Source organism: Gobio gobio, assembly GCF_949357685.1.
Source record: "Gobio gobio genome assembly, chromosome: 10".
NCBI lineage: Eukaryota > Metazoa > Chordata > Actinopteri > Cypriniformes > Gobionidae > Gobio > Gobio gobio.
The window spans coordinates 57,788,707-57,814,232 of record NC_137116.1 but is presented as its reverse complement, the minus strand read 5'-3'; the positions used below and the strand labels follow the sequence as shown (position 1 = coordinate 57,814,232).

General features: G+C 39.2%; 1 protein-coding gene across 1 annotated transcript in view; it reads left to right on the top strand.

Moving 5' to 3' along the window:
- Nucleotides 1–25,526, top strand: part of grip2a (glutamate receptor interacting protein 2a) — a 79,905-nt gene that overhangs the window by 31,708 nt on the left and 22,671 nt on the right. The window contains exons 6-10 of the mRNA XM_079827297.1: nucleotides 6,478–6,553; nucleotides 7,204–7,349; nucleotides 13,337–13,484; nucleotides 16,120–16,271; nucleotides 23,729–23,845. Of these exons, the coding sequence (XP_079683423.1) occupies nucleotides 6,478–6,553; nucleotides 7,204–7,349; nucleotides 13,337–13,484; nucleotides 16,120–16,271; nucleotides 23,729–23,845 (639 nt within the window). The remainder of the gene's footprint in view (nucleotides 1–6,477; nucleotides 6,554–7,203; nucleotides 7,350–13,336; nucleotides 13,485–16,119; nucleotides 16,272–23,728; nucleotides 23,846–25,526) is intronic.

Below are 25,526 nucleotides of genomic sequence, written 5' to 3'. Positions count from 1 at the left end.
ATGTTATGACCCTACTGAACTCAAACTAGCCATTATTTGAAATCATATTATAGAGAATAATGCAGGTTCAATACAGCGTTTCTCAAATTGTGAGGGAACTGCTGGGGGTTTGTGCTAATACTGCATTAAATCATTGAAAAATCCACCAAGGCTGCATTTATTTCATTACAAATAAAGTAATATTGTGAAATTTTATTATAATTTAAAATACCTGTTTTATTCCTGTGTTTTTCATCATCATTGCTCCAGTCTTCAGTGTCACATGATCCTTCAGAAATCATTCTCATATGATGATCTGCTGCTCAAGAAACATTTATGATTATTATCAATATGTGAAACAGTTGCTTAATATTTTGTGGAAACTGTGATCCATTATTTTCAAGGTTCTTTGATGAATAGAAAGATCAAAAGAACGGCATTTATTTCAAATCTAGAAATCTAAAATGCCTTTACATATATATTTCACCTGACTTTAAATGTTATGATCCTAAAACTGAGGAAAAATACTGTTATTCAAATAATATTTCAAAGAATATTCCAGGTTTACTATAACAGGATTTCATGAGAGAAGTTTTTCCCCCCAAAATAATTAAATTCAAATACATTTCAGGGCTCGACATTAAAGGGTTAGTTCAGCCAAAACTTAAAATTGTGTGATTAATGACTGACCCTCATGTGGTTGGACACCCGTCAGACCTCCGTTCATCTTCAGACACAAATACAGATATTTTAGTGTAAATCTGATGCTCTGAAAGGCCTCCATTGGCTCAACTTTACACTCTCAAGACCCTTAAAAGACACTAAAGACTAAAGTTACAAAGTCCATCTCACTACAGCGGCTCTACAATAACTTTATGAAGACGAGAATAGTTTCTGTGCGCAAAAAAACCCCTAAATAACGACTTACATAGTGATGACGATTTCAAAACACGGCCTCATGAAGCTTCGAAGCGTTATGAATCAGTGAGTCGATTCAGCGGTTCAGAGCGTTATGAATCAGTGAGTCGATTCAGCGGTTCAGAGCGTTATGAATCAGTGAGTCGATTCAGCGGTTCAGAGCGTTATGAATCAGTGAGTCGATTCAGCGGTTCAGAGCGTTATGAATCAGTGAGTCGATTCAGCAGTTTGAATCGCCAAATTTCAGCAGTTTGGTGGTTTGACACGCGATCTGAATCATGAATCGACTCACTGACTCATAACGCTTCGAAGCTTCATGAGGCCGTGTTTTGAAATCGTCATCACTATGTAAGTCGTTATTTAGGGGTTTTTTTGCGCACAAAAACTATTGTCGCCGATTCATAAAGTTATTTTAGAACCACTGTAGTGAGATGGACTTTGTAACTTTAGTCTTTAGTGTCTTTTAAGGGTCTTGAGAGTGTAAAGTTGAGCCAATGGAGGCCTTTCAGAGCATCAGATTTACACTAAAATATCTTCATTTGTGTCTTAAGATGAACGGAGGTCTGACGGGTGTCCAACCACATGAGGCTCAGTCATTAATGACAGAATTTTCATTTTTGGGTGAACTAACCCTTTAACGTAAATCTAATTTCTAGTCTTCTCCACTAGATGTCTCCCTCTTATTTGCCTTGAGCGATGTTATAAAGGAGCGAGAGGCGCGCTTGTCATTCATTCATTCAGAGCTTAAATGGCGGCTTCCGTTGCGTTGTCGACGTTTGTAATGCTGAGGTGAAATGCTACAAATCTGCAGAACCATTTGATGAGACATCACCCAGACGTGTCAACACCCCCACAGCCCAGCACACAACCGCTAAAAATAGATCACACACATGCGAATGCTTTCCTTGCATTATGATCATCGTATTAAACTTGAGCGTTCACTTAAGCACTTTAGCCATTATAGACATATTCAAATCAAATGAGTCAACAGACAGCGCAGGACCAATAATTCACACCTAACAGCTTATATTATAAACAGATTTCCTCAAATAAAAGTTAGTCCACATAAGTCAGCACGTTAAGGTATTGTTGTTCGTTACCACGGCAACTACTTGCGTCCAGGTATGAGCGTGCTTCTCGTGTAACTGCACATATGATGGGTGGCAAAATCGCAAGAAAAGCTTGTTGTGTAGGCTACTGAAAATCATCCAATATCATATATTATGTTCACTGTTCTTTTTTATAAATATAGTATTTGTATTAAATCTATATTCATTGAGTTGAATAGAGAATTGAAATTGAATCGAATTGGAACATACCCAGCCCTAATATCAATCTCCACTTACACTAATGAATGCAGAATCATTTGTGTATTTTGGTGATTCCCTAGTTATTTTTTGTTATTGATGTTTTAATCAGGATACTTGTCCGGTCGGGCAAATTAAATTCTCTTTCACTTGCCCCTTCAAAGAATCCACTGAAACAATCCATGAATTGTCATAACATGTCAAATTAAAATAAATGATATTAAAATCAAATCAAAATAAAACACTTAATAAAAAAAATGAAACCGTTAATGCGTTTCCACAGTTATCAACATTTCTACAGTTATCTCAAATCTAGTACAGTTTTTAAAGGATTAGTTCACTTTTAAATAAACTTTTGCTGATAGTTTCCTCATCCCTCATGTCATCCAAGATGTTCATGTCTTTCTTTCTGCAGTCGAAAAGAAATGAAGGTTTTGGATGAAAACAGTCCAGGGTTTTTCTCCATATAATGGACTTCAGTGGGGGCGCGCTATTGGCGGGTTTAACACGACGACGGATAGAGAAGCGATGGATCGTTGCTCGTTTATCACGCCTCTTGTGGTCTGATTTGTTGAAGGACTATCCAATTGCATACAGAGTCATTTAATTTATGCTCGTTTATCACGCCTCTTGTTTAGGACAAAATAAATAGCGGACTCCCCAGACCAATGTTCAATCTTAAATTGAGTTTGGTCTGGTGATAGCCAGACAAGGTGTTTCTAATACAATGGCAAATTTGACATCTTTCTCTCTCCTGACTGCTGTAATCCTCCTCTCTGTATTTTCCCCTCTTTTGGAAAGTCATAGAAACACTTTTCTTTTGCTATAAGAGCACATGCATATTATATTTGCTGTCATCTCCAATTCACCGCTATAGAAGTTTCCCCAACTACAACCCCAAATCAGAAAGAGTTGGGACAGTATGGAAAACGCAAATAAAATAAAAAATAAGTGATTTCTAAATGTACTTTGAGTTGTATTTCATTGCAGACAATATGAACACAAAATATTTCATGTTTTGTCTGGTCAACTTCATGTCATTTGTAAATATGCATCCTTTCCTGTCATTCAGACCTGCAACACATTTCAAAAAAAGTTGTGACAGTAAAGCATTTACCACTTTGTAATGTTGCCGTTCCTTTTCACAACACTTAAAAGACGTTTAGGGACTGAATACACCAAGTGATGAAGTGTTTCAGGTGTAATTTTGTCCCATTCTTCCTGCAAACAAGTCTTAAGGTGGGTGTGGCGGGCAGCGAGGCCGAGGGACCGTGAGGGCGGGACGAGGCGGCGCTCATCAGGGAGGATGAGCGCCAGCTGCGCGCCGCAGCGATCTCGGCCCTTGCGGAGGAGTGAGGGACTATAAAGGAGGAGCGACAACAGTGAGGGACGAGAGAGGACCAGGCCTGGATTTTATGTTGAGTTTTATTTATGTTTTGTTATGTGTTGCTGCAGTCGACCGTGAGGGGCTGCAGCTTTTTATTTTCATTGTGTTTGTTTGTATGTAGGCGGCAGTCGACCGTGAGGGGCTGTCGCGCCATTTTATTTTGATTAAATGTTTTGACTGTTCGCCGGTTCCCGCCTCCTTCTTCCCGTACAAACAACATTTACTACAGTGGTGCCGAAGCCCGGGAGGAAGGAGGGACGCGCTGTCGAAGAGCCCTCGCAGCTGAGGGGGATCGCGGTGCCGCGGAGTTCGGGCAGCGCGGAGGAGAGAAGTCCGCGAGCGGCTGCCCGAAGCGGTGGTGCTGGAGCGGATGAAGGTCGGTGGGACGGAGAGCTCGCTGCCGTGCCCCTGGGTCGAGGTGGGGTGGCTGCCGTCCTAGAGGGAGCGCGGAGGAGTCACCGGCGTTCGCCGTGGGCCGGAGCCTGTATCCCTCCGCCGTGTAGGGGAGGGGCAGGGAGCGCGCGGGACTCGCTGCCGGCTGCCCTCGACAGGAGGAGCCACCGCCGGCCGCCAGGGGGCGGAGGAGCGTCGAGCCGTCCACCGGCCGTCCAGTACCACCGCATGGCACCGCGAAGAAGAACCTCTTGGCTGGCTGAGGACCGAGCGGCAGTGTGTCTGGGAACCGGACCAGAATTTTTTTTTTTCTTTCTCTCTTTTCTCCTCTCTCCACTCTCTCGTCCCTGTCGCTCCTCAGGTTCCTCGCTCCGTTCTCTCACCTCGCTGTTCTTACCCCCAGGTCCCGCGGCCGCCGTGATCGGCCCCCCCGGGGAGGGGGGGGGGGAGTAGAGCGCAGACTCGGGAGTGACCCCCGGCCTGCGAAGGGCGTTGGGGGTATGTGGCGGGCAGCGAGGCCGAGGGACCGTGAGGGCGGGACGAGGCGGCGCTCATCAGGGAGGATGAGCGCCAGCTGCGCGCCGCAGCGATCTCGGCCCTTGCGGAGGAGTGAGGGACTATAAAGGAGGAGCGACAACAGTGAGGGACGAGAGAGGACCAGGCCTGGATTTTATGTTGAGTTTTATTTATGTTTTGTTATGTGTTGCTGCAGTCGACCGTGAGGGGCTGCAGCTTTTTATTTTCATTGTGTTTGTTTGTATGTAGGCGGCAGTCGACCGTGAAGGGCTGTCGCCGCCATTTTATTTTGATTAAATGTTTTGACTGTTCGCCGGTTCCCGCCTCCTTCTTCCCGTACAAACAACATTTACTACAGTGGGCAACAGTTCGGGGTCTTCGTTGTCCACATTCTCTATTCTCTACAGGTCGGGACTGAGGCAGGCCAGTCAAGTACCCGAACCCTCTTCCTCCACAGCCAGGACTGCAGAATGTGTGCAGAATGTGCTTTTGCATTGTCTTGTTGAAATATGCATGGACGTCCCTGGAAAAGATGTCTTCTTGAAGGCAGCATAGTATGCTCCAAAATCTCTATGTACTTTTCAGCATTAATGGAGCCTTCACAGAAGTGCAAGTTACCTTTGCCAAGGGCACTGACACAACCCCATACCATGACTGACCCTGGCTTCTGGACTTGTTGCTGGTAACAGTCTGGATGATCCTTTTCTTCTTTGGTCCGGAGCACACGGCGTCCATTCCTCCCAAAAAATACCTGAAATACTGCTTCATCTGACCACAGTACACGTTTCCACTGTGTGATGGTCCATCCCAGATGCCTCCGAGCCCAGAGAAGTCAACGGCGCTTCTGGACACTGTTAACATAGGGCTTCCTTTTGGCACAGTACAGTTTAACTGGCATTTGTGGATGTAACTACGTATTGTGGTACTTGACAAAGGTTTGCCAAAGTAGTCCTGAGCCCATGTGGTGATATGGCTTCTAGATGAATGACGATTCTTGATGCAGTGCCGCCTGAGGGGTCGGAGGTCACGGTTGTTCAGCTTAGGCTTGCGCCCTTGTCCTTTACGCACTGAAATTCCTCCAGATTCCTTGAATCTTTTAATTATGTTATGCACTGTTGAATGTGAAATATCCAAATCTCTTCCTATCTTTCTTTGAGGAACATTGTTTTTAAACATTTCGATAATTTTCTCACGTATTTGTTGGCAAACTGGCGATCCTCGGCCCATCTTTGCTCCTAAAGGATTAGACCTTTCTTGGATGCTGCTTTTGTACCAAATCATAATTACAATCACCTGTTGACATCACCTGTTTCAAATCACATCATTATTTAACCATTTTACCTCATTACTAGCCCTAAATTGCTCCTGTCCCAACTTTTTTTGAAATGTGTTGCAGGTCTGAATGACAGGAAAGGATGCATATTTACAAATGACATGAAGTTGACCAGACAAAACATGAAATATTTTGTGTTCATATTGTCTGCAATGAAATACAAGTCAAAGTAAATTTAGAAATCACTTCTTTTTTTTCTTTTTTTTTTTGCGTTTTCCATACTGTCCCAACTTTTTCTGATTTGGGGTTGTAAATGATGAAGCCCTGAAATGTGAAAAAGGCCCATGTTTGTTTAGTTTGCCTGCATGTCATGTGACCACTAACTGACATTAGAAATCTGTGAGATATGTTGTTAAATTATTGAGATATTAACTTAAAATTGTGCATTTCCATCCCTACTAAACAAAGCTCCGCATTCCTGTTAACTCAAATTTTAAGGAGGGAAAAGGACAAACATGATTTTCTATGGTAATCTACACTCTCTACAAATGTTCAATGGAAAGAAAAAGTTATTCAAAAGCATTTGTGTTACTCTCAAGGGCAGAAGGTGGCGTGTGTGTGTGTGTAGTGTTCATCTGCGCTTTATTACTATTACTAAAGGCAGTGGAGTTGGCATGTCAGGTGTGTGTTTCTCATGCTTTCAGGAGGGTTTCATGAGGACTGGCATAAGGCTCGACCTCTAGTGGTGACCTACGTCAGGCCCGGCGGACCCGCAGACAGGTGAGACCACGATGACTCAAATCTGTGTGTGTGAGACACGTTTGTACCACAAAGACAAGGCCTGAATCATCACGAAGCTCTCTGCGTCTTTGTGTGTGTGTGTGTGTGTCACATCAGTGGCGTCTGTATGCGTTCAGTTATTTGTGTATATATTTCCATGATAGAGATTTGATTATGAATGTGTGTGAGATGTATTTGGTGTACATCATGAGAGCATTCTATGTTGTGTGTGTGTGTGTGTGTGTGTGTGATCGTTGAACCCTGTAAGCTGGTTTTGGAGGCACACATGTTAACTGAAGCATAGGCTGATGACATTAGAAGGAGTGAGAAGGGTAGAACACAGCCTGAAGCACACACACACACACACACACACACACACACACACACACACACACACACACACACACACACACACACACATTAGATAAAACACACATGCATATGAAAGCGCCATGTTTCTACGCAATCCTTTAAAGTGAATTCGATTTGCTTTTTAAATACATATTGTTCATGCAAAAGGATGCTTTTATTCTACAGTTGACGTCTGGATTCACATCTCATCCCTTCTGCTGTCGTTTTGTGCTTCCGTGCGTCTCTCCGTGTGTTTCTCCGTGTCTCTCCGTGTCTCTCCATGTTTCTCCGTGTGTCAGAGAGGGAGCGTTGCGAGCGGGCGACCGCGTGTTGAGCGTGAACGGTGTTGCTGTGAACAGACAGAAGCATGCTGACGCTCTGACCCTGATCATGCAGAGCAGCCAGGAGGCTTTCTTCCTCATCGAGTACGACATCATGGTCATGGGTGAGCGCGCACACACACACACACACACACACACACACACACACACACACACACACACACACACACACACACACACACACACACACACACACACTCGAGCATGCTTGTGTGCACAGATACTCTCATGTGGCCTTAATTAGAGTAGAAACATATTCCACTTCCCCTCCACATTCCCATAGGAAAGACGAAACACCATTGAGATCTCTTTCGCTTGTCCTGGATGGCAATGAGATTAAAGGAACACGCCACTTTTTTTGAAAATAGCTAATTTTCCGACTCCCCTAGAGTTGAGTTTGACCGTTGTCGAATCCATTGAGGCGATCTCCGGGTCTGGCGGTAGCATTTTTAGCTTAGCATAGATCATTGAATCTGATTAGACCGTTAGCATCTCGCTCAAAAAATGACCAAATTGCTGCCGTCCCATGGGTGATATTCCACAGCTGAAACAGTCCCAGCGCTCTCTGTGTGAGCAGGTTGTCACGTTGGTTATGTTGACGGAAGTTAGCCTATTTTCAGGCGCTGTGTAATATCATTGCTCCTTGATTATTACGCAGGAATGAGAGTATAGTTCCTATCAGTGATGGGAATAACGGCGTTATAGATAAACGTGTTACTAACGGAACTATTTTTTTCAGTAATGAGTAATCAAACGAATTACTGTTTCTCCCGTTACAACGGCGTTAGCGTTACTGAGAATAAAATGTGGCGCGTTACTATAATTGAGCTCACTGAAGCGCTTTTCAACAGGCTCTCTGTCAGTCGGACCTGCAACGTGTGTGTGTGTGTGTGTGTGTGTGTGTGCGGGTGTGTGTGTGTGTGTGTGTGTGTGTGTGTGTGTGTGTGTGTGTGTGTGTGTGTGTGTGTGTGTGTGTGTGTGTGTGTGTGTGCGTGCGGGTGTGCATGCCTTGCGTGTTGGGGTGTGTGTGGGGTGGTACACATAACTGATGATGATTGGTGGGTGGGAGACAAGGTTGAGGTAGATAGGTTGAGTTCACACACACACACACACACACACACACACACACACACACACACACACACACACACACACACATATGCCCAGTCACACACACCAACGACCAGGAGGAGTCAGAGCGATGGCAAGTCCAACGACTTCAAAGGTAGCTTTCGCAAACTGGAAGTATAAGCGCTACTTTTCCCTCGTTGAGGTGAAAGGTAAGAATGTTTATAAGCAGGAGGAAAGAGTTTCTCCACGTCGCTGGTCAGTAATTCTAATCTAATGAAGCCTCACATCATCACAGCCAAAAACCCAGAAGATAACGTGAGCTCCACTACCAGAGGAATAGTTTAGTACTGATAATATTTACATAGTATTTACACTATAGTAGGTCTATTGATAATATTTACAATAATGTACTGAATTTGATTGGTGTCTCTCACATTGTCCCACAGCAACATTACAATAGTGTACATTAATGTACAATAATTTATTCTATTTAGTGTCCAATTCATTAATTTAACATATTTAATATTGGGGCCATCCAAGTTATTTGACATATTTGAACATTTGAGAAAAAAAAGTAACACAGTAGTTACTTTCCCTGGTAATTAGTTACTTTTATAATGATGTAACTCAGTTACTATTTGTAAGAAGTAACTAGTAACTATAAACGAATTACTTTTTTAAAGTAACATGCCCAACACTGGTTCCTAGACATATCGGCCTAGAATATCACAACTTCTCATTTTCCGTCGGTCTTAGTTCACGATGTAACCACAGAAGAGTCAAGTTTTAAATCGGAAAAATATGGAAACTCTTTGGTCATTTTTTGAGCGAGATGCTAACGGTCTAATCAGATTCAATGATCTATGCTAAGCTATGCTAAAAGTGCTAGCGCCAGACCCGGAGATCGACTGAATGGATTCGAAAACGGTCAAACTCAACTGTTCAACTCTACAACTTCAGCTTATTTTCAAAAAAAAGTGGCGTGTTTTTTTTAAGAGTCAATGATTGGATCATTATTGCAGTGATTATTAGCATGCTTTATGTTTAGTGAATGATTTCAAGATTCAAGATTTCAAGAGTTTTATTTGTCACATACACAGTTATATACACAATATACAACTGGCAGTGAAATGTAAACAGGTCCGCTCCATGGACAGTGCAAATAACAGTTACAAGAAATTAAATAGAAATAGAATAAAATTAGAATAAAAAGTATTAACATAAGTAGAATTATAAATAAATCAAGTAAAAGATAAAAATAGGAAATAAGATAAAAATAAAAATATAAAAAAAATATATAAAAAATATGTGGATATGATAAGTGAGATAAACTGTAGACTTAAAAATAAGTGGTTAACATAAAATATATAATATGTATATATAAGGAAGTATAATGTGCAAGGTTTATTACAGGTTGTTACGCAGTAACAATAGGGACGTAAAGTGCAGTGCAATTGCAGTATGTGGATGTTAATGTTAAAAGACTGGATGTTTATGTGTGTGCGGGGGTGAAGTGAGTCACGTGACTGAGTTCAGGAGTCTGATGGCCTGGGGGAAGAAACTCCTCCTGAGTCTTTCAGTCTTTGCCATCAGGCTACGGAAGCGTTTACCAGATGGCAGCAGGGTGAAGTGAGAGTTTGCAGGGTGATTAATGTCTCTGATGATTTTAGTAGCTCTACCTCTGCAGCGTTTGGTGTAGATGTCCTGCAGAGACGGGAGAGCTGAGCCTGAGATGCGCTCGGATAAGCGCACCACTCTTTGCAGGGCTTTGCAGTCGTGACTGGTGCTGTTCCCGTACCACGCTGTGATGCACTGAGTCAGGACACTTTCAATCGCCCCTCGATAGAAAGTTTTCAGGATGGCTGGTGAAACCCTGAATTTCCTCAGCTGGCGCAGGTGGTACAGTCTTTGCCTGGCTTTTTTCACCTGTGTCTGGATGTGTGTAGTCCAGGTCAGATCCTCGGAGATGTTCACACCCAGGTATTTGAAGCTGCTCACTCTCTCTACCGGTGTCCCGCTGATCATGAGAGGGGAGTATGACCGATGCTGTCTCTTCCTGAAGTCCACAATCAGTTCTTTGGTCTTGTTAACATTCAGAGAGAGACAGTTGTCCTGGCACCATGATGTCAGTTGCTCCACTTCGTCCAAGTATGCCGTCTCATTGTTGTTGGAGATGAGACCCAGGACAACAGTATCATCAGCAAACTTGATGATGGAGGTGGAGCTGTGTGTGGACACACAGTCATGGGTGTAGAGAGAGTAGAGCAGGGGACTCAGCACACAGCCCTGTGGAGCTCCAACACTCAGGGTGATGGAGGTGGAGGTGAACTGGCCTACTCTCACCGCCTGGGGTCTGCCAGTGAGGAAATCTTCAATCCAGAGGCAGAGAGAAGAATTCAGGCCTAGATCCAGGAGTTTGTGTGTTAGCTTAATGGGAACTATGGTGTTAAAGGCTGAGCTATAGTCAATAAATAGCAGCCTGACATAGTTCCCACTTTTGCTGTCGATGTGAGTGAGGCAGGAGTGAAGGACGTGAGAAATGGCATCTTCAGTCGATCTATTGGGACGATAGGCAAACTGAAGAGGGTCCAAAGTGTCAGGAATGGAGGAGCAAATGTTGTTTTTAATGAGTCTCTCAAAGACCTTCATGACTAAAGATGTGAGAGCCACTGGACGATAGTCATTTAGGCAAGAGGGTTTACTGATCTTAGGTACAGGGATGATGGAGGATCGTTTGAAGGAGGTGGGGACAACAGATGTAGCAAGGGACTCGTTGAATATGGATGTAAAGAGCCCTGCGAGCTGATCAGCACAGGACCGCAGAACACGACCTGAAATACCATCCGGCCCAGCAGCTTTCCTGACATCCACACGTTTGAGTGCCCTCCGAACCTCGTCCTCCGAGACAGAGATCACGTGACTGTTGCTGCTCTGAGGGACTCTCTCTGACGCGTCACTCGCCGGAGTCGCGCTGCCGCGATTACCATCAAAGCGAGCGTAGAAAGAGTTTAACTCGTTCACCAGCAACGGATCAGCTCTCACCTCTGCAGAGGATTTAGTTCCAAAAGCACAGATGGTTCTCAGTCCCTGCCACATCCGCCGGGAGTCGTTGAGTTGGAAATGAGATTCCACTCGGTCTTTATAGCGGAGTTTTGCGGCTTTAACGGCGCGCCGGAGGGCGTAACAAGAAGCTTTGTACTCCCTCATATCCCCCGTTTGGAGACCGGCATTGTAAGCGGTGGTGCGCGAGTTTACTGCAGTGCGAATTGAACTGTCCACCCACGGTTTCTGATTAGGGAAGGGCGTTATAGTTATTGTTTGTGTGGCTTGCTCTGTCAGTGTGTTAATAAAGCAGAGCGCCACTTCTGTGAACTCGCTGACGTCTTCAGAACTCGCGCGGAACATGTCCCAGTCGACGTCATCAAGAGCTGCCTGTAGCGTGATCTCTGAATGGGATGACCAGCGTTTGACTTCCCTCCTCACCGGGGGCTCTTGAACGAGCCTTTGTTTATATTCCGGTGTGAGGAAAATGGCGGCATGGTCCGATTTGCCAAAAGCTGGCTGTGAACGAGCTTTGTAGGCGTTCTTAAACGGAGAGTAGCAATGATCCAGTGTGTTTGCTCCTCGTGTGGGACAGGAGACATGCTGGTGAAAGTTTGGCAATACTTTCTTTAGGTTTGCTTTGTTAAAATCACCCGCGACGATGAAAGCAGCGTCGGGGTGTTTGTTTATGAAGCCGCTGGTCACATCATGGAGGGCAGATAAAGCCAGCCCCGTGTCTGCTTGTGGTGGAATATAAACGGCCGTGGCGATGACCGAGGAAAACTCCCTCGGCAGGTAGAAAGGCCGGCACATGAGAGTTAAATGTTCCAAGTGAGGCGAGCAGGATCGCGAAAGAATGGAGATGTTCCTAGGATCGCACCATTTCTTGTTTATCATGAAACACACTCCACCGCCTTTAGATTTCCCGGCCTCGGCTGTTCTGTCCATCCGAAAAACAGAGAAGTTCTCGGACGGCGTCACGGCTGTATCCGGGACCGCTGGCGTGAGCCATGTTTCGGACAGACAATAGATGTTGCAGTCTCTCATGTCCCGTTGAAAACTTATCCTGGCTCTAAGATCGTCCATCTTATTCTCCAAGGATTGGACATTTGCGAGCAAAATGCTCGGGAGAGGAGGACTGAATGCTCTTTTTCTCAGTCTGTTGCGGATCCCAGCGCGTTTCCCGCGGTGTTTTTTGAATCTTCGCCGTCGACTCGAGTGGCCATTGTTCAACTCGGCGTCCCGGCGAATCTCAGATGGAAGATTGGAGAAAGTGTCCTGAAACAGGTCAGTGTAGCGGTAACCAATTTCCAGAAGTGTTTTGCTGTCGTAACAGATCAAAGCAGATGATCCGTTGGAAAAAATAGAGAGTAAAAGAGAGTAGAATAATAAATAAAAGCAAAGTCTTAGCGGAGCGACCTGAACGGCGACCGAGCACGGCGGCGCCATCTTTCAATGTAAATGGTTGGTTGGAACGGACCCTGAAGAATGTTTTTCACACATGAATTGGCACTGCAGATCTAGTATTGACAGTGAGTCCAGCTCAGTGTAAAGTCTCCTCCAGCACATCCCAAAGACTCTCAGTGAGTGTAAGATCTGGACTCATGTGAAGATGATTCTTCACGCTCTGATGAAGCATGAATCCTGGAATATGGCCATGATGTGTCTGTTTAAGAAATGAAGAGCTACACACTCCATCGATTAGGGTTAGAAGAACCATTGCCAAACACACGACGTGCTAGAAACATAATAATCACTGCAATAATGATCCAATCATACACTAGCATTTGCCGATTTAAATCCAGACACCAACTTTTTTGAGTCCAGACTGGTGGTGTGTGGTATTGAAACAGAAAGGTTTGTTTTGTCATCGTTTTGAAAAAAGAAAGAGTTGGTGGTTTCCTTCTCTCCCTAATTCCTGAATGAGCACTGAAATACCTTCTGTTTCTGTGTCTCTGTGGTTGTGTTTTGGCCTCAGACTCAGTCCAGAAGTCGTCCGAGCCGCTGCAGGTGGACATGGCTCGCTCCGCAGGATCAGTTCTGGGACTCAGTCTCACTACCTCCCTCTACAGGAGCAAACAGGCCATTACCATCCAGAAGATCAAGCCTGCTAGTGTTGCGGACAGGTGAGCGCACACACAACACACACACAACACAATCACACACACACACACACACACACACAACACACACACACACACACACACACAACACACACACACAACACAATCACACACACACAACACAATCACACACGCACAACACAATCACACACACACACACACAACACAATCACACACACACACACACACACACACACAACACAATCACACACACACACAACACAATCACACACACACAACACACACAACACAATCACACACACACAACACACACACAACACAATCACACACGCTTAGAACCAACCATACATGATAAGAATCACATACACAAATACAAACGTACAAAAGCATGGGCAGTTCAGCTGACCCAACACAATCATTTTACAAGTGTGATGATGGATCGATATATCAGCCAAGCAGATTATTCTCTATTAGTTAGTCACTATTTGGACAATTGGTTGATGTTTGACCGATTATCAGAAGCTTGTTGGTTCTATGGAAGTAAAATATTGCCAAATGTTTTTGGAACAGAAAAGCTTGTTGAATTGCACTTCTTGATAAAATATGCATTGCATTAAATAACCACGCTTGCATTGTATTTTCAGGGCGTGCATTTTTATGGGCTGAAATTCAACATGGTTGTATATTTAAGATGCGAATATTTCAATTCAAAACATTTCACACACATTTTCATTATGAAAAATACAAGAATCCATATTCACCTCTCAGATTTCACTTCCAAAATATTCATTCTGTTTAAAAATACAGCCTATAATATGGAGCAAGCGATACGTGTTTGTGATGATTATCAGGGCCAGCATATATATATATATATATATATATATGGAAAAGCTGATAAAAACACAAAAGCTGTGTTTACATTTAAGTCTTCATGGGTGCTTTTGTACATGTAAGCAGCTTTCTCTACCGTGAACAAGATTATAAAAAGCCCTAAAAAGACAATGCATTAAAATGCAAGCGTGGTTAACACAATGATATTTATTCTAGTAGTGCAATTCAACAAGCTTTCTGGTTTCAAAAACATTTGGCATTATTTTACTTCCATATGATTCCCAGATATACTAATAATGCACATCAATTTATAGTCAAATATTGTTTTTGAGAATTTGTATAATTTTAAATAAATATAGTCTAAAATAAATTGAGTACATATAATTCCATATTCATTACTAATATTTATATTTGCATTATATCAGTCATCCTGCTTTCTAGGACAAATATTTATAGTTTATAAACTAGGGCTGTCAAATGATAAATCAAGATTAATCCAAAATAACGTTTGTGTTTACATAATATATGTGTGTGTACTACGGATGAAACGGTATGGAAATTTAACATCACGATTATAGTGACCCAAATTATCACGGTTATCAATATTATCACGGTTTTGTTCAAACGAGATGAAAGTGTTCAAAAAGATCAGATGCTCACACTTAAAACATTTCAACAAGTTTTATATTTGAAATTCAACAAACAACAAATAACTAAAGCAGCTCTATGCACTTTTTTAAGATTGATTCTGTGGGATTTCCTTCCTTAATGGCCGTCGTCAATAGCAACGCATAATGCATAAATAATAATAATTTGTCGTAAATATAATCTCTAATATTATCTCTGCAAATATATTCAAGCAATATTCTCATCAGTGTTCAGCAATGATGCATTTAAATCTCGCATATTTTGTGTAAGAGCCCAAACAGTATCCTAGTGAAATAATGCATATCCATATTTCCATATGATTTGACAGTTTATTTTATTAAATATCAAAATGTGTGCATCATACCTGACACCTAGATGAACACTTTACAGTCAGTTTGATGACAAAGTCGTTCTCTTCAAATGCTAGTGAAGTTTGAAACGTGTATAACGTTACTAATGTTGTGTGTAACTTTAGAGACGGTCCCTAAATTCACCAGCGTTATGCCAGTCATATCAGATGCGCTGTGGTTCTGCTGTGGTTCTGCTGTGGTTCTGCTGTGGCTCTGCTGTGTTTGTTTGAAACCATTTTCGCTGCTGAAATAGAACAAAAACAGTCGACCACTGTATGATGAGTGAATCTCCTGCGTTTATCTCTGCTCTGAGTGTAGATTTCAGCGATTGACAGCGGCGCGCGCTCTGAACTAAACTCCGGCTACTCTGAACGCCTCTGATTATGAGACATTGCATTCATAAACTCAATAGAAACACGTGTGAGTGGTTATAATGCGCAACGCGATTATAACAGATGGCTTTTGAGAAGACTAAAATGAGTTCAACAGCCAGAGGGACTAGTGTGCAGCCGAAATAACGTTACACCCGCAAATGGCGGTTGTTAATGTCAAGCCCTGATTATCCCTTAAATGTCACCCTCTTGTCTGAATTTGTTCGTTCGCTTCACGTTATTATTTCCCATATATATAAACTTAATTCAGTCAATAATGGCTATACTGTTAGATCCACATATAGTAAAACATCATTTAATTAGCATGAAACAAAGTATTCTCATATAATTCTTCATAAAATCTCTTTTTCACCTCACTCCTTCCCGTCTGTTATTCTTGCTTTGCTCAAAGTGCTTCTCTCCGAGTTGCCAGCTCTATCTGCCTCTGTCGTGCTGTCTCTTCCCTGTTTCCCTCAGATGTGGAGCTCTGCATGTGGGAGATATTCTCCTGGCTATAGATGGCATGAGCACAGATCACTGCTCTCTGATGGAGGCTCAGCAGCTCCTGTCCAGCTCCTCAGAGATCACCAAACTACAGATCCTGCCCTCTCACAGCACACAGGACGCAGGTCTGCACATATCACTGGAAACACAAGCTCATTCACACACTTAGGCTTTTGAATTTATTCACTAGCAACTTAACTCTGGCTCTGTTTGCAAAAGCATACTACTCATACTAATTCTGTGCAGACTATACAAACTATGCAAATACAAAGTGTGCAAATCTTCTGTTCACATGGAACATGACCTAGAGCTGTCTACACAGAATACTGCACCCATTTCCAGTCTGAAAATGAATCGGAAATATTAAATAATTATATCATTTACTGAATTTGTATTTTATGACTCATCAGACTTCCAAGAGTTTAGATGGTTTTTATACATAAATGACACAAAATTATCTATTTTATCTTGACACCACTGGCTAAATTAAAAACTCGACAAAGTGAGGGAGATCATGTGACAAAAAGGTAGCATACTACAGTTTGAAATATTTATTTTTGCAGTACCGTTTCACACGTATTTTTTTTTAAATATACCTGACTTGCTAAATTAAACATTTAGAATTGTTTTATTTGTTTATTTAATTTAAAGCTGCACTATGTAACATTTGTGCCGTAAAATATCCAAAATCCACTAGGCCAGTGTTATATATGTTGTTCAGTTGAGTACTTACAATATCCCAAATGTTTTCAACTATTTGTAAATGTTGAGAAATTGCTATTTTACCCGAGGAACCGGGACGTGTGAGGGCGTGGCCTGTCGATGACATCATATCTGCTAGGCCTGTTGCGATTGGTCGATACAATCGACTACGGCGATGCTGTTAATTAGTCGACTACATTATTTTTAGTCGACTGGGTAAGTTGCGTACGATTTTAAATTGTATAAGTACTGGTAATTTAAGCCTCTGGTCCTCTTTGGTCAAAAATGACCGAAACATTTTACGTTTTTACTTTTTTTTTTTTGCTTCATTGTAATGGGATGACACTTGGTGACTTTTGTCGCATTAGCTATGTGAACACACAAAAAATCATGGAGATGATTCAGTTATGTTAAAGGGTCGAAAAAAAAAATAGTCACACTTCGCGGTCAAAAATGACCGACATAGGAAATGAATGGGAAATACGCAAAAATGCAAAAACTCAGGGAATCTTTTGGTGAAACAAACCACAAATCAGCCATGATCCAGAAAAAAAGTGCACAGTAATGACACTCTAAAATATCAAGAGTGCAAAATAGACACTAATAGACATTCAGGTTTGAATGTAATAAAATAAATGCAAAAACTGACACTTCAAATCAACATAAAAAATGTAAAAAAATCTAAACCTTGACAAAAAGTACTCTTTGAGAATGTCTAAGTATAAATCCAAATCCACAACTTAATAAAAATAAGTATTTATGTCTAAAAACACTAGAGAATTTATAAGCCACTTTATATAGTTATTTTGGAATCTAGTGGTCAAAACAGGGTATTACAGCAGTTTTTCTTTTTTTACTCCCACCAGATGGCACTCATCTACCTTCAAAACATTTATTTTGAATGCCTCATCTCTTTTTTAACATGGAATACTGTTTTAATTGAAAAAATTTATTATTATTTTCAATGGGGAAAAATAGCTAATAAAAATTTAATAAATATTCCATAGTATCATAAAAAACCCTCAAAATTCTAAATAATAATCAAAAAAATATTATTGAACTAAAATAAGTTACATTGGTTTTCCTGGGGGGGGGGGGGAAGTTACATTTTAAGGCTTCGGTCAGTTTTGACGGAGAAGAAGCCAAGTGTGACCCTTAAACGAAGAGTGAAGAGATCTAAAGTGATCTGTTGTGGTATTTATGCAAATTAGCACATCTGTAATTAGATTATGCACCGTTTGTCCATGTTAACAAACAATTTAAAAAAGACTTGTAATACATTTTTTGTTTGTCTTGATATATTCAGTCATTTTCATGGTGATATCTAAAGGTTACATTTTTTACCCTATTCATGTGAGAAAAATAATGAAGAGGCGTATGAATATGATATATTTGGGTCTTTTTCTAAACTTACAAAATGTGATCTCACTTGTGTCTTAGGATAAATGTATTTCTATGGCCCTAAGGTACTTCCATACCAAAGGCGACCTTTGCAGTTCATTCTCGTGTTACGCATCACGTTTCAGCTTTGAATCACAGAAGTAAATTACATTTTATAATATATAAAAAAAAAAAAAAGCTATTTTAAATTGTAATAATATTTCTCAATATTACTGTATTTTTGATCGAATAAAGGCAGCCTTGGTGAGCAGAAGAGACTGCTTCTGAACTGTAGTGTACTTTATAACAATTATATACAATATATAATGTTAGCACTCCATTAGCAATACATATTCAATCCCGTACATTCCTCTGTATTCAATTGTGGGATATGATTCTCCAGCTTCAGCTAAAGAGGATGCAGGAAATCACTTCATAACGCCTGCGCATGAGAAATATCACATTTCCAGCAAATCCAATGATACAGGCGGAATGCGGTTTACTAGTAACACAGTAAAGCCAGAGTGAAGGCTCGTGTGTGTGTGTGTGTGTGTGTGTGTGTGTGTGTGTGTGTGTGTGTCTGCAGATTAAGAATGACTCATGATACTTGTAAGAAAGTGGCCCAAAGCTGATGCCAACCACCACTACAGACCCACAGTGGCACATATATAGGTCAAAGAGAGACGGAGAGAAGGAGAACAGAAGATGAGACGAGGACAGAATCCAGTGAAGTGTAAAACTCAACTCATTCTGTAAATATGGAGAACACACACACACACACACACACACACACACACACACACACACACACACACACACACACACACACACACACACACACACACACACACACACACACACACACACACACACAGGGTCCGAGTTAAAAACAGAGCTCTGATAATGCTCTTATTGTGCTAATGCTGGCGGACAGGAAATCAGCCTGGACGTCCATCTTGTTCAAACACCGCTAACAGCGCAGTACAGCGGTTTCATTTTACAGTATAAAAATAGTATGTGAAACGGTCTAGTAAAAATATGATATTCAAGTCCCGTCATCTTTATTTCTCTAGCCTCTTCACACACTGATGACAGGACATGAGTTCTGTTTCAGATGAAAACTAAAGTCAGTCTTTGATTCATTTCTGCTGTAAAAACTGATGTAAAAACGCATGTAAAGCAAATATATTGCACAAAATGAAAACAATAATGTAAATATTATTATTATAAGTGTGGATCAAAAAATTAAAAGCGCATAACAAGCATGATTTCATCTCATAAATGTCTTTGTGTGTGTTTTCTGTTTTGGTCATAATTTAGACTTTTTTAAATCTAATTTCAGCTTTTTATCTCATAATTAGTACTTTTAATCATAATTTAGATTTTTAAGTCATAATTTTTAAGTTATCATTTCAACTGTTTATCTCACAATGACTTAGCATGTCGTATTTTTGACTTTTTATCTAATAATGAGGACTTAAAATCATATTTCAACATTTTATCTTATAATTATGACTTAGCATGTCATATTTTTGACTTTTTATCTAATAATGAGGACTTTTAAAATCATATTTTCAACATTTAATCTTATAATTATGACTTAGCATGTCATATTTTTGACTTTTTATCTAATAATGAGGACTTTTAAAATCATATTTTCAACATTTAATCTTATAATTATGACTTAGCATGTCATATTTTTGACTTTTTATCTAATAATGAGGACTTTTAAAATCATATTTTCAACATTTAATCTTATAATTATGACTTAGCATGTCATATTTTTGACTTTTTATCTAATAATGAGGACTTTTAAAATCATATTTTCAACATTTAATCTTATAATTATGACTTAGCATGTCATATTTTTGACTTTTTATCTAATAATGAGGACTTTTAAAATCATATTTTCAACATTTAATCTTATAATTATGACTTAGCATGTCATATTTTTTACTTTTATCTAATAATGAGGACTTTTAAAATCATATTTTCAACATTTTATCCTATAATTATGACATAGCATGTCATATTTTGACTTTTTATCTAATAATGAGGACTTTTAAAATCATATTTTCAACATTTAATCTTATAATTATGACTTAGCATGTCATATTTTTTACTTTTATCTAATAATGAGGACTTTTAAAATCATATTTTCAACATTTTATCCTATAATTATGACATAGCATGTCATATTTTGACTTTTTATCTAATAATGAGGACTTTTAAAATCATATTTTCAACATTTAATCTTATAATTATGACTTAGCAGGTCATATTTTTTACTTTTATCTAATAATGAGGACTTTTAAAATCATATTTTCAACATTTTATCTTATAATTATGACTTAGCATGTCATATTTTGACTTTTTATCTAATAATGAGGACTTTTAAAATCATATTTTCAACATTTAATCTTATAATTATGACTTAGCATGTCATATTTTTGACTTTTTATCTAATAATGAGGACTTTTAAAATCATATTTTCAACATTTAATCTTATAATTATGACTTAGCTTGTCATATTTTTTACTTTTATCTAATAATGAGGACTTTTAAAATCATATTTTCAACATTTTATCTTATAATTATGACTTAGCATGTCATATTTTGACTTTTTATCTAATAATGAGGACTTAAAATCATATTTCAACATTTTATCTTATAATTATGACATAGCATGTCATTTTTTACTTTTTATCTAATAATGAGGACTTTTAAAATCATATTTTCACATTTTATCTAATAATAATGACTTAGCATGTCATATTTTTGACTTTTTATCTAATAATGAGGACTTTTAAAATCATATTTTCAACATTTAATCTTATAATTATGACTTAGCATGTCATATTTTTTACTTTTATCTAATAATGAGGACTTTTAAAATCATATTTTCAACATTTAATCTTATAATTATGACTTAGCATGTCATATTTTTTACTTTTATCTAATAATGAGGACTTTTAAAATCATATTTTCAACATTTTATCCTATAATTATGACATAGCATGTCATATTTTGACTTTTTATCTAATAATGAGGACTTTTAAAATCATATTTTCAACATTTAATCTTATAATTATGACTTAGCATGTCATATTTTTGACTTTTTATCTAATAATGAGGACTTTTAAAATCATATTTTCAACATTTAATCTTATAATTATGACTTAGCAGGTCATATTTTTTACTTTTATCTAATAATGAGGACTTTTAAAATCATATTTTCAACATTTTATCTTATAATTATGACTTAGCATGTCATATTTTGACTTTTTATCTAATAATGAGGACTTTTAAAATCATATTTTCAACATTTAATCTTATAATTATGACTTAGCATGTCATATTTTTGACTTTTTATCTAATAATGAGGACTTTTAAAATCATATTTTCAACATTTAATCTTATAATTATGACTTAGCATGTCATATTTTTTACTTTTATCTAATAATGAGGACTTTTAAAATCATATTTTCAACATTTTATCCTATAATTATGACATAGCATGTCATATTTTGACTTTTTATCTAATAATGAGGACTTAAAATCATATTTCAACATTTTATCTTATAATTATGACTTAGCATGTCATTTTTTACTTTTTATCTAATAATGAGGACTTAAAATCATATTTTCACATTTTATCTAATAATTATGACTTAGCATGTCATATTTTTGACTTTTTATCTAATAATGAGGACTTTTAAAATCATATTTTCAACATTTAATCTTATAATTATGACTTAGCATGTCATATTTTTTACTTTTATCTAATAATGAGGACTTTTAAAATCATATTTTCAACATTTAATCTTATAATTATGACTTAGCATGTCATATTTTTGACTTTTTATCTAATAATGAGGACTTTTAAAATCATATTTTCACATTTTATCTAATAATTATGACTTAGCATGTCATATTTTTGACTTTTTATCTAATAATGAGGACTTTTAAAATCATATTTTCAACATTTAATCTTATAATTATGACTTAGCATGTCATATTTTTGACTTTTTATCTAATAATGAGGACTTAAAATCATATTTCAACATTTTATCTTATAATTATGACTTAGCATGTCATTTTTTACTTTTTATCTGAGGACTTTTAAAATCATATTTTCAACATTTTATCTTATAATTATGACTTAGCATGTCATATTTTGACTTTTTATCTAATAATGAGGACTTAAAATCATATTTCAACATTTTATCTTATAATTATGACTTAGCATGTCATTTTTTACTTTTTATCTAATAATGAGGACTTTTAAAATCATATTTTCACATTTTATCTAATAATTAGGACTTAGCATGTCATATTTTTGACTTTTTATCTAATAATGAGGACTTTTAAAATCAATGAACAAACAGTGTATGATTATGATTCTGCCAACATTACAGGTCAGAGGTCGTATTAGATCGGAATATATTCGAAGTCATCGCGCTGTATGCTACGCTTTTTGTCGCGTGATCTCAGTATGTTGTGTTTTTAATTTCAGCAAGTGGTGTCTAGATAAAATAAAGAAATAAATATCATGTGAAACGCAAACAAATATTGAAGTATGCCATGTTTTCTCTCACAGGTGTTCATTTAGCAAAAATTGCCCAAATATAATAATAATACAAAATAAACGTGAAATGGTACTGCATTTCAAACTGTCGTATGCTACAATTTTAATTTAGCAAGTGGTGTCCAAATATACACACAAATGATGTCAATAAATAAATATTAGTATGTCAAATGGCCTGGGGAAAAAGAACCATTACAGACTGTAGTAGCCATGTTTTTTAAAAGAGGCTACAAAAAAATATGAGTCACTGGTCAAGCAATGAGTAAATTATGGGATAGTTTTCATTTAAAAGCGTGACTATTTTCCTGTCTGTGTGGAAGCTCAGTATAATAACTGCATATGAAACAGAGAGCAGCCTAATAGAAGGTAAAGCACATGTGTTGATCTGTGATGGGCGTGGCACTTCCTAACGAGAGAAACACCTGCATATGCTAATGAGGCATCGTTAGTGGCAGCTGGATCTGTTTCTGTCAGTCCTAATGTCCTCCATGCCCATCTGCCGGAGCTGAGAGATGCTTCCTCCACTGCTGTCCGCTTTACTGGGCCTGGCCCGCAAATGTAAGAGAAAGAAAGTGTGGGAATGAATGTGTTCAGGAGCCGTTGAGCCGTCTCAGGTTCAGGCCTGTGGATGACCATGATCAGAGAAGCAGCGGATCAGCCCACAGCACATCTTTCTACCCTGTGTGTGTGTGTGTGTGTGTGTGTGTGTGTGTGTGTGTGTGTGTGTGTGTGTGTGTGTGTGTGTGTGTGTGTGTGTGTGTGTGTGTGTGTGTGTGTGTGTGTGTGTGTGTGTGTGTGTGTGTGTGTGTGTGTGTGTGTGTGTGTGTGTGTGTGTGTGTGTGTGTGTGTGTGTGTGTGTGTGTGTGTGTGTGTGTGTGTGTGTGTGTGTGTGTGTGTGTGTTTCCCCTGCAGTGCGTGTCCAGAGGAGTACTCAGTGGGACTCTAGTGAGAACTACACCGGCGCTGCTCCACCTTTCCAGAAAACACCCTCATCCTGGAGCCACACCACCCCTACACCTTCACACCGCTGTGAGTGTCTTCATCATATCCTGTGCTCGTCTTCATCATATCTTCATCATATCTTCATCATATCCTGTGCTCGTCTTCATCATATCTTCATCATATCCTGTGCTCGTCTTCATCATATCTTCATCATATCCTGTGCTCGTCTTCATCATATCTTCATCATATCCTGTGCTCGTCTTCATCATATCCTGTGCTCGTCTTCATCATATCTTCATCATATCCTGTGCTCGTCTTCATCATATCCTGTGCTCGTCTTCATCATATCTTCATCATATCCTGTGCTCGTCTTCATCATATCTTCATCATATCCTGTGCTCGTCTTCATCATATCTTCATCATATCCTGTGCTCGTCTTCATCATATCTTCATCATATCCTGTGCACGTCTTCATCATATCCTGTGCACGTCTTCATCATATCCTGTGCTCGTCTTCATCATATCTTCATCATATCCTGTGCTCGTCTTCATCATATCTTCATCATATCCTGTGCTCGTCTTCATCATATCTTCATCATATCCTGTGCTCGTCTTCATCATATCTTCATCATATCCTGTGCACGTCTTCATCATATCCTGTGCTCGTCTTCATCATATCTTCATCATATCCTGTGCACGTCTTCATCATATCCTGTGCTCGTCTTCATCATATCCTGTGCTCGTCTTCATCATATCCTGTGCTCGTCTTCATCATATCTTCATCATATCCTGTGCTCGTCTTCATCATATCCTGTGCTCGTCTTCATCATATCTTCATCATATCCTGTGCACGTCTTCATCATATCCTGTGCTCGTCTTCATCATATCCTGTGCTCGTCTTCATCATATCCTGTGCACGTCTTCATCATATCTTCATCATATCCTGTGCTCGTCTTCATCATATCTTCATCATATCCTGTGCTCGTCTTCATCATATCTTCATCATATCCTGTGCACGTCTTCATCATATCTTCATCATATCCTGTGCACGTCTTCATCATATCCTGTGCTCGTCTTCATCATATCTTGTGCTCGTCTTCATCATATCTTCATCATATCCTGTGCTCGTCTTCATCATGTCTTCATCATATCCTGTGCTCGTCTTCATCATATCTTCATCATATCCTGTGCTCGTCTTCATCATGTCTTCATCATATCCTGTGCTCGTCTTCATCATATCTTCATCATATCCTGTGCACGTCTTCATCATATCTTCATCATATCCTGTGCTCGTCTTCATCATATCCTGTGCTCGTCTTCATCATATCTTCATCATATCCTGTGCTCGTCTTCATCATATCCTGTGCTCGTCTTCATCATATCTTCATCATATCCTGTGCTCGTCTTCATCATATCTTCATCATATCCTGTGCTCGTCTTCATCATATCTTCATCATATCCTGTGCTCGTCTTCATCATATCCTGTGCTCGTCTTCATCATATCTTTATCATATCCTGTGCTCGTCTTCATCATATCTTCATCATATCCTGTGCTCGTCTTCATCATATCTTCATCATATCCTGTGCTCGTCTTCATCATATCCTGTGCTCGTCTTCATCATATCTTTATCATATCCTGTGCTCGTCTTCATCATATCCTGTGCTCGTCTTCATCATATCTTTATCATATCTTGTGCTCGTCTTCATCATATCTTCATCATATCCTGTGCTCGTCTTCATCATGTCTTCATCATATCCTGTGCTCGTC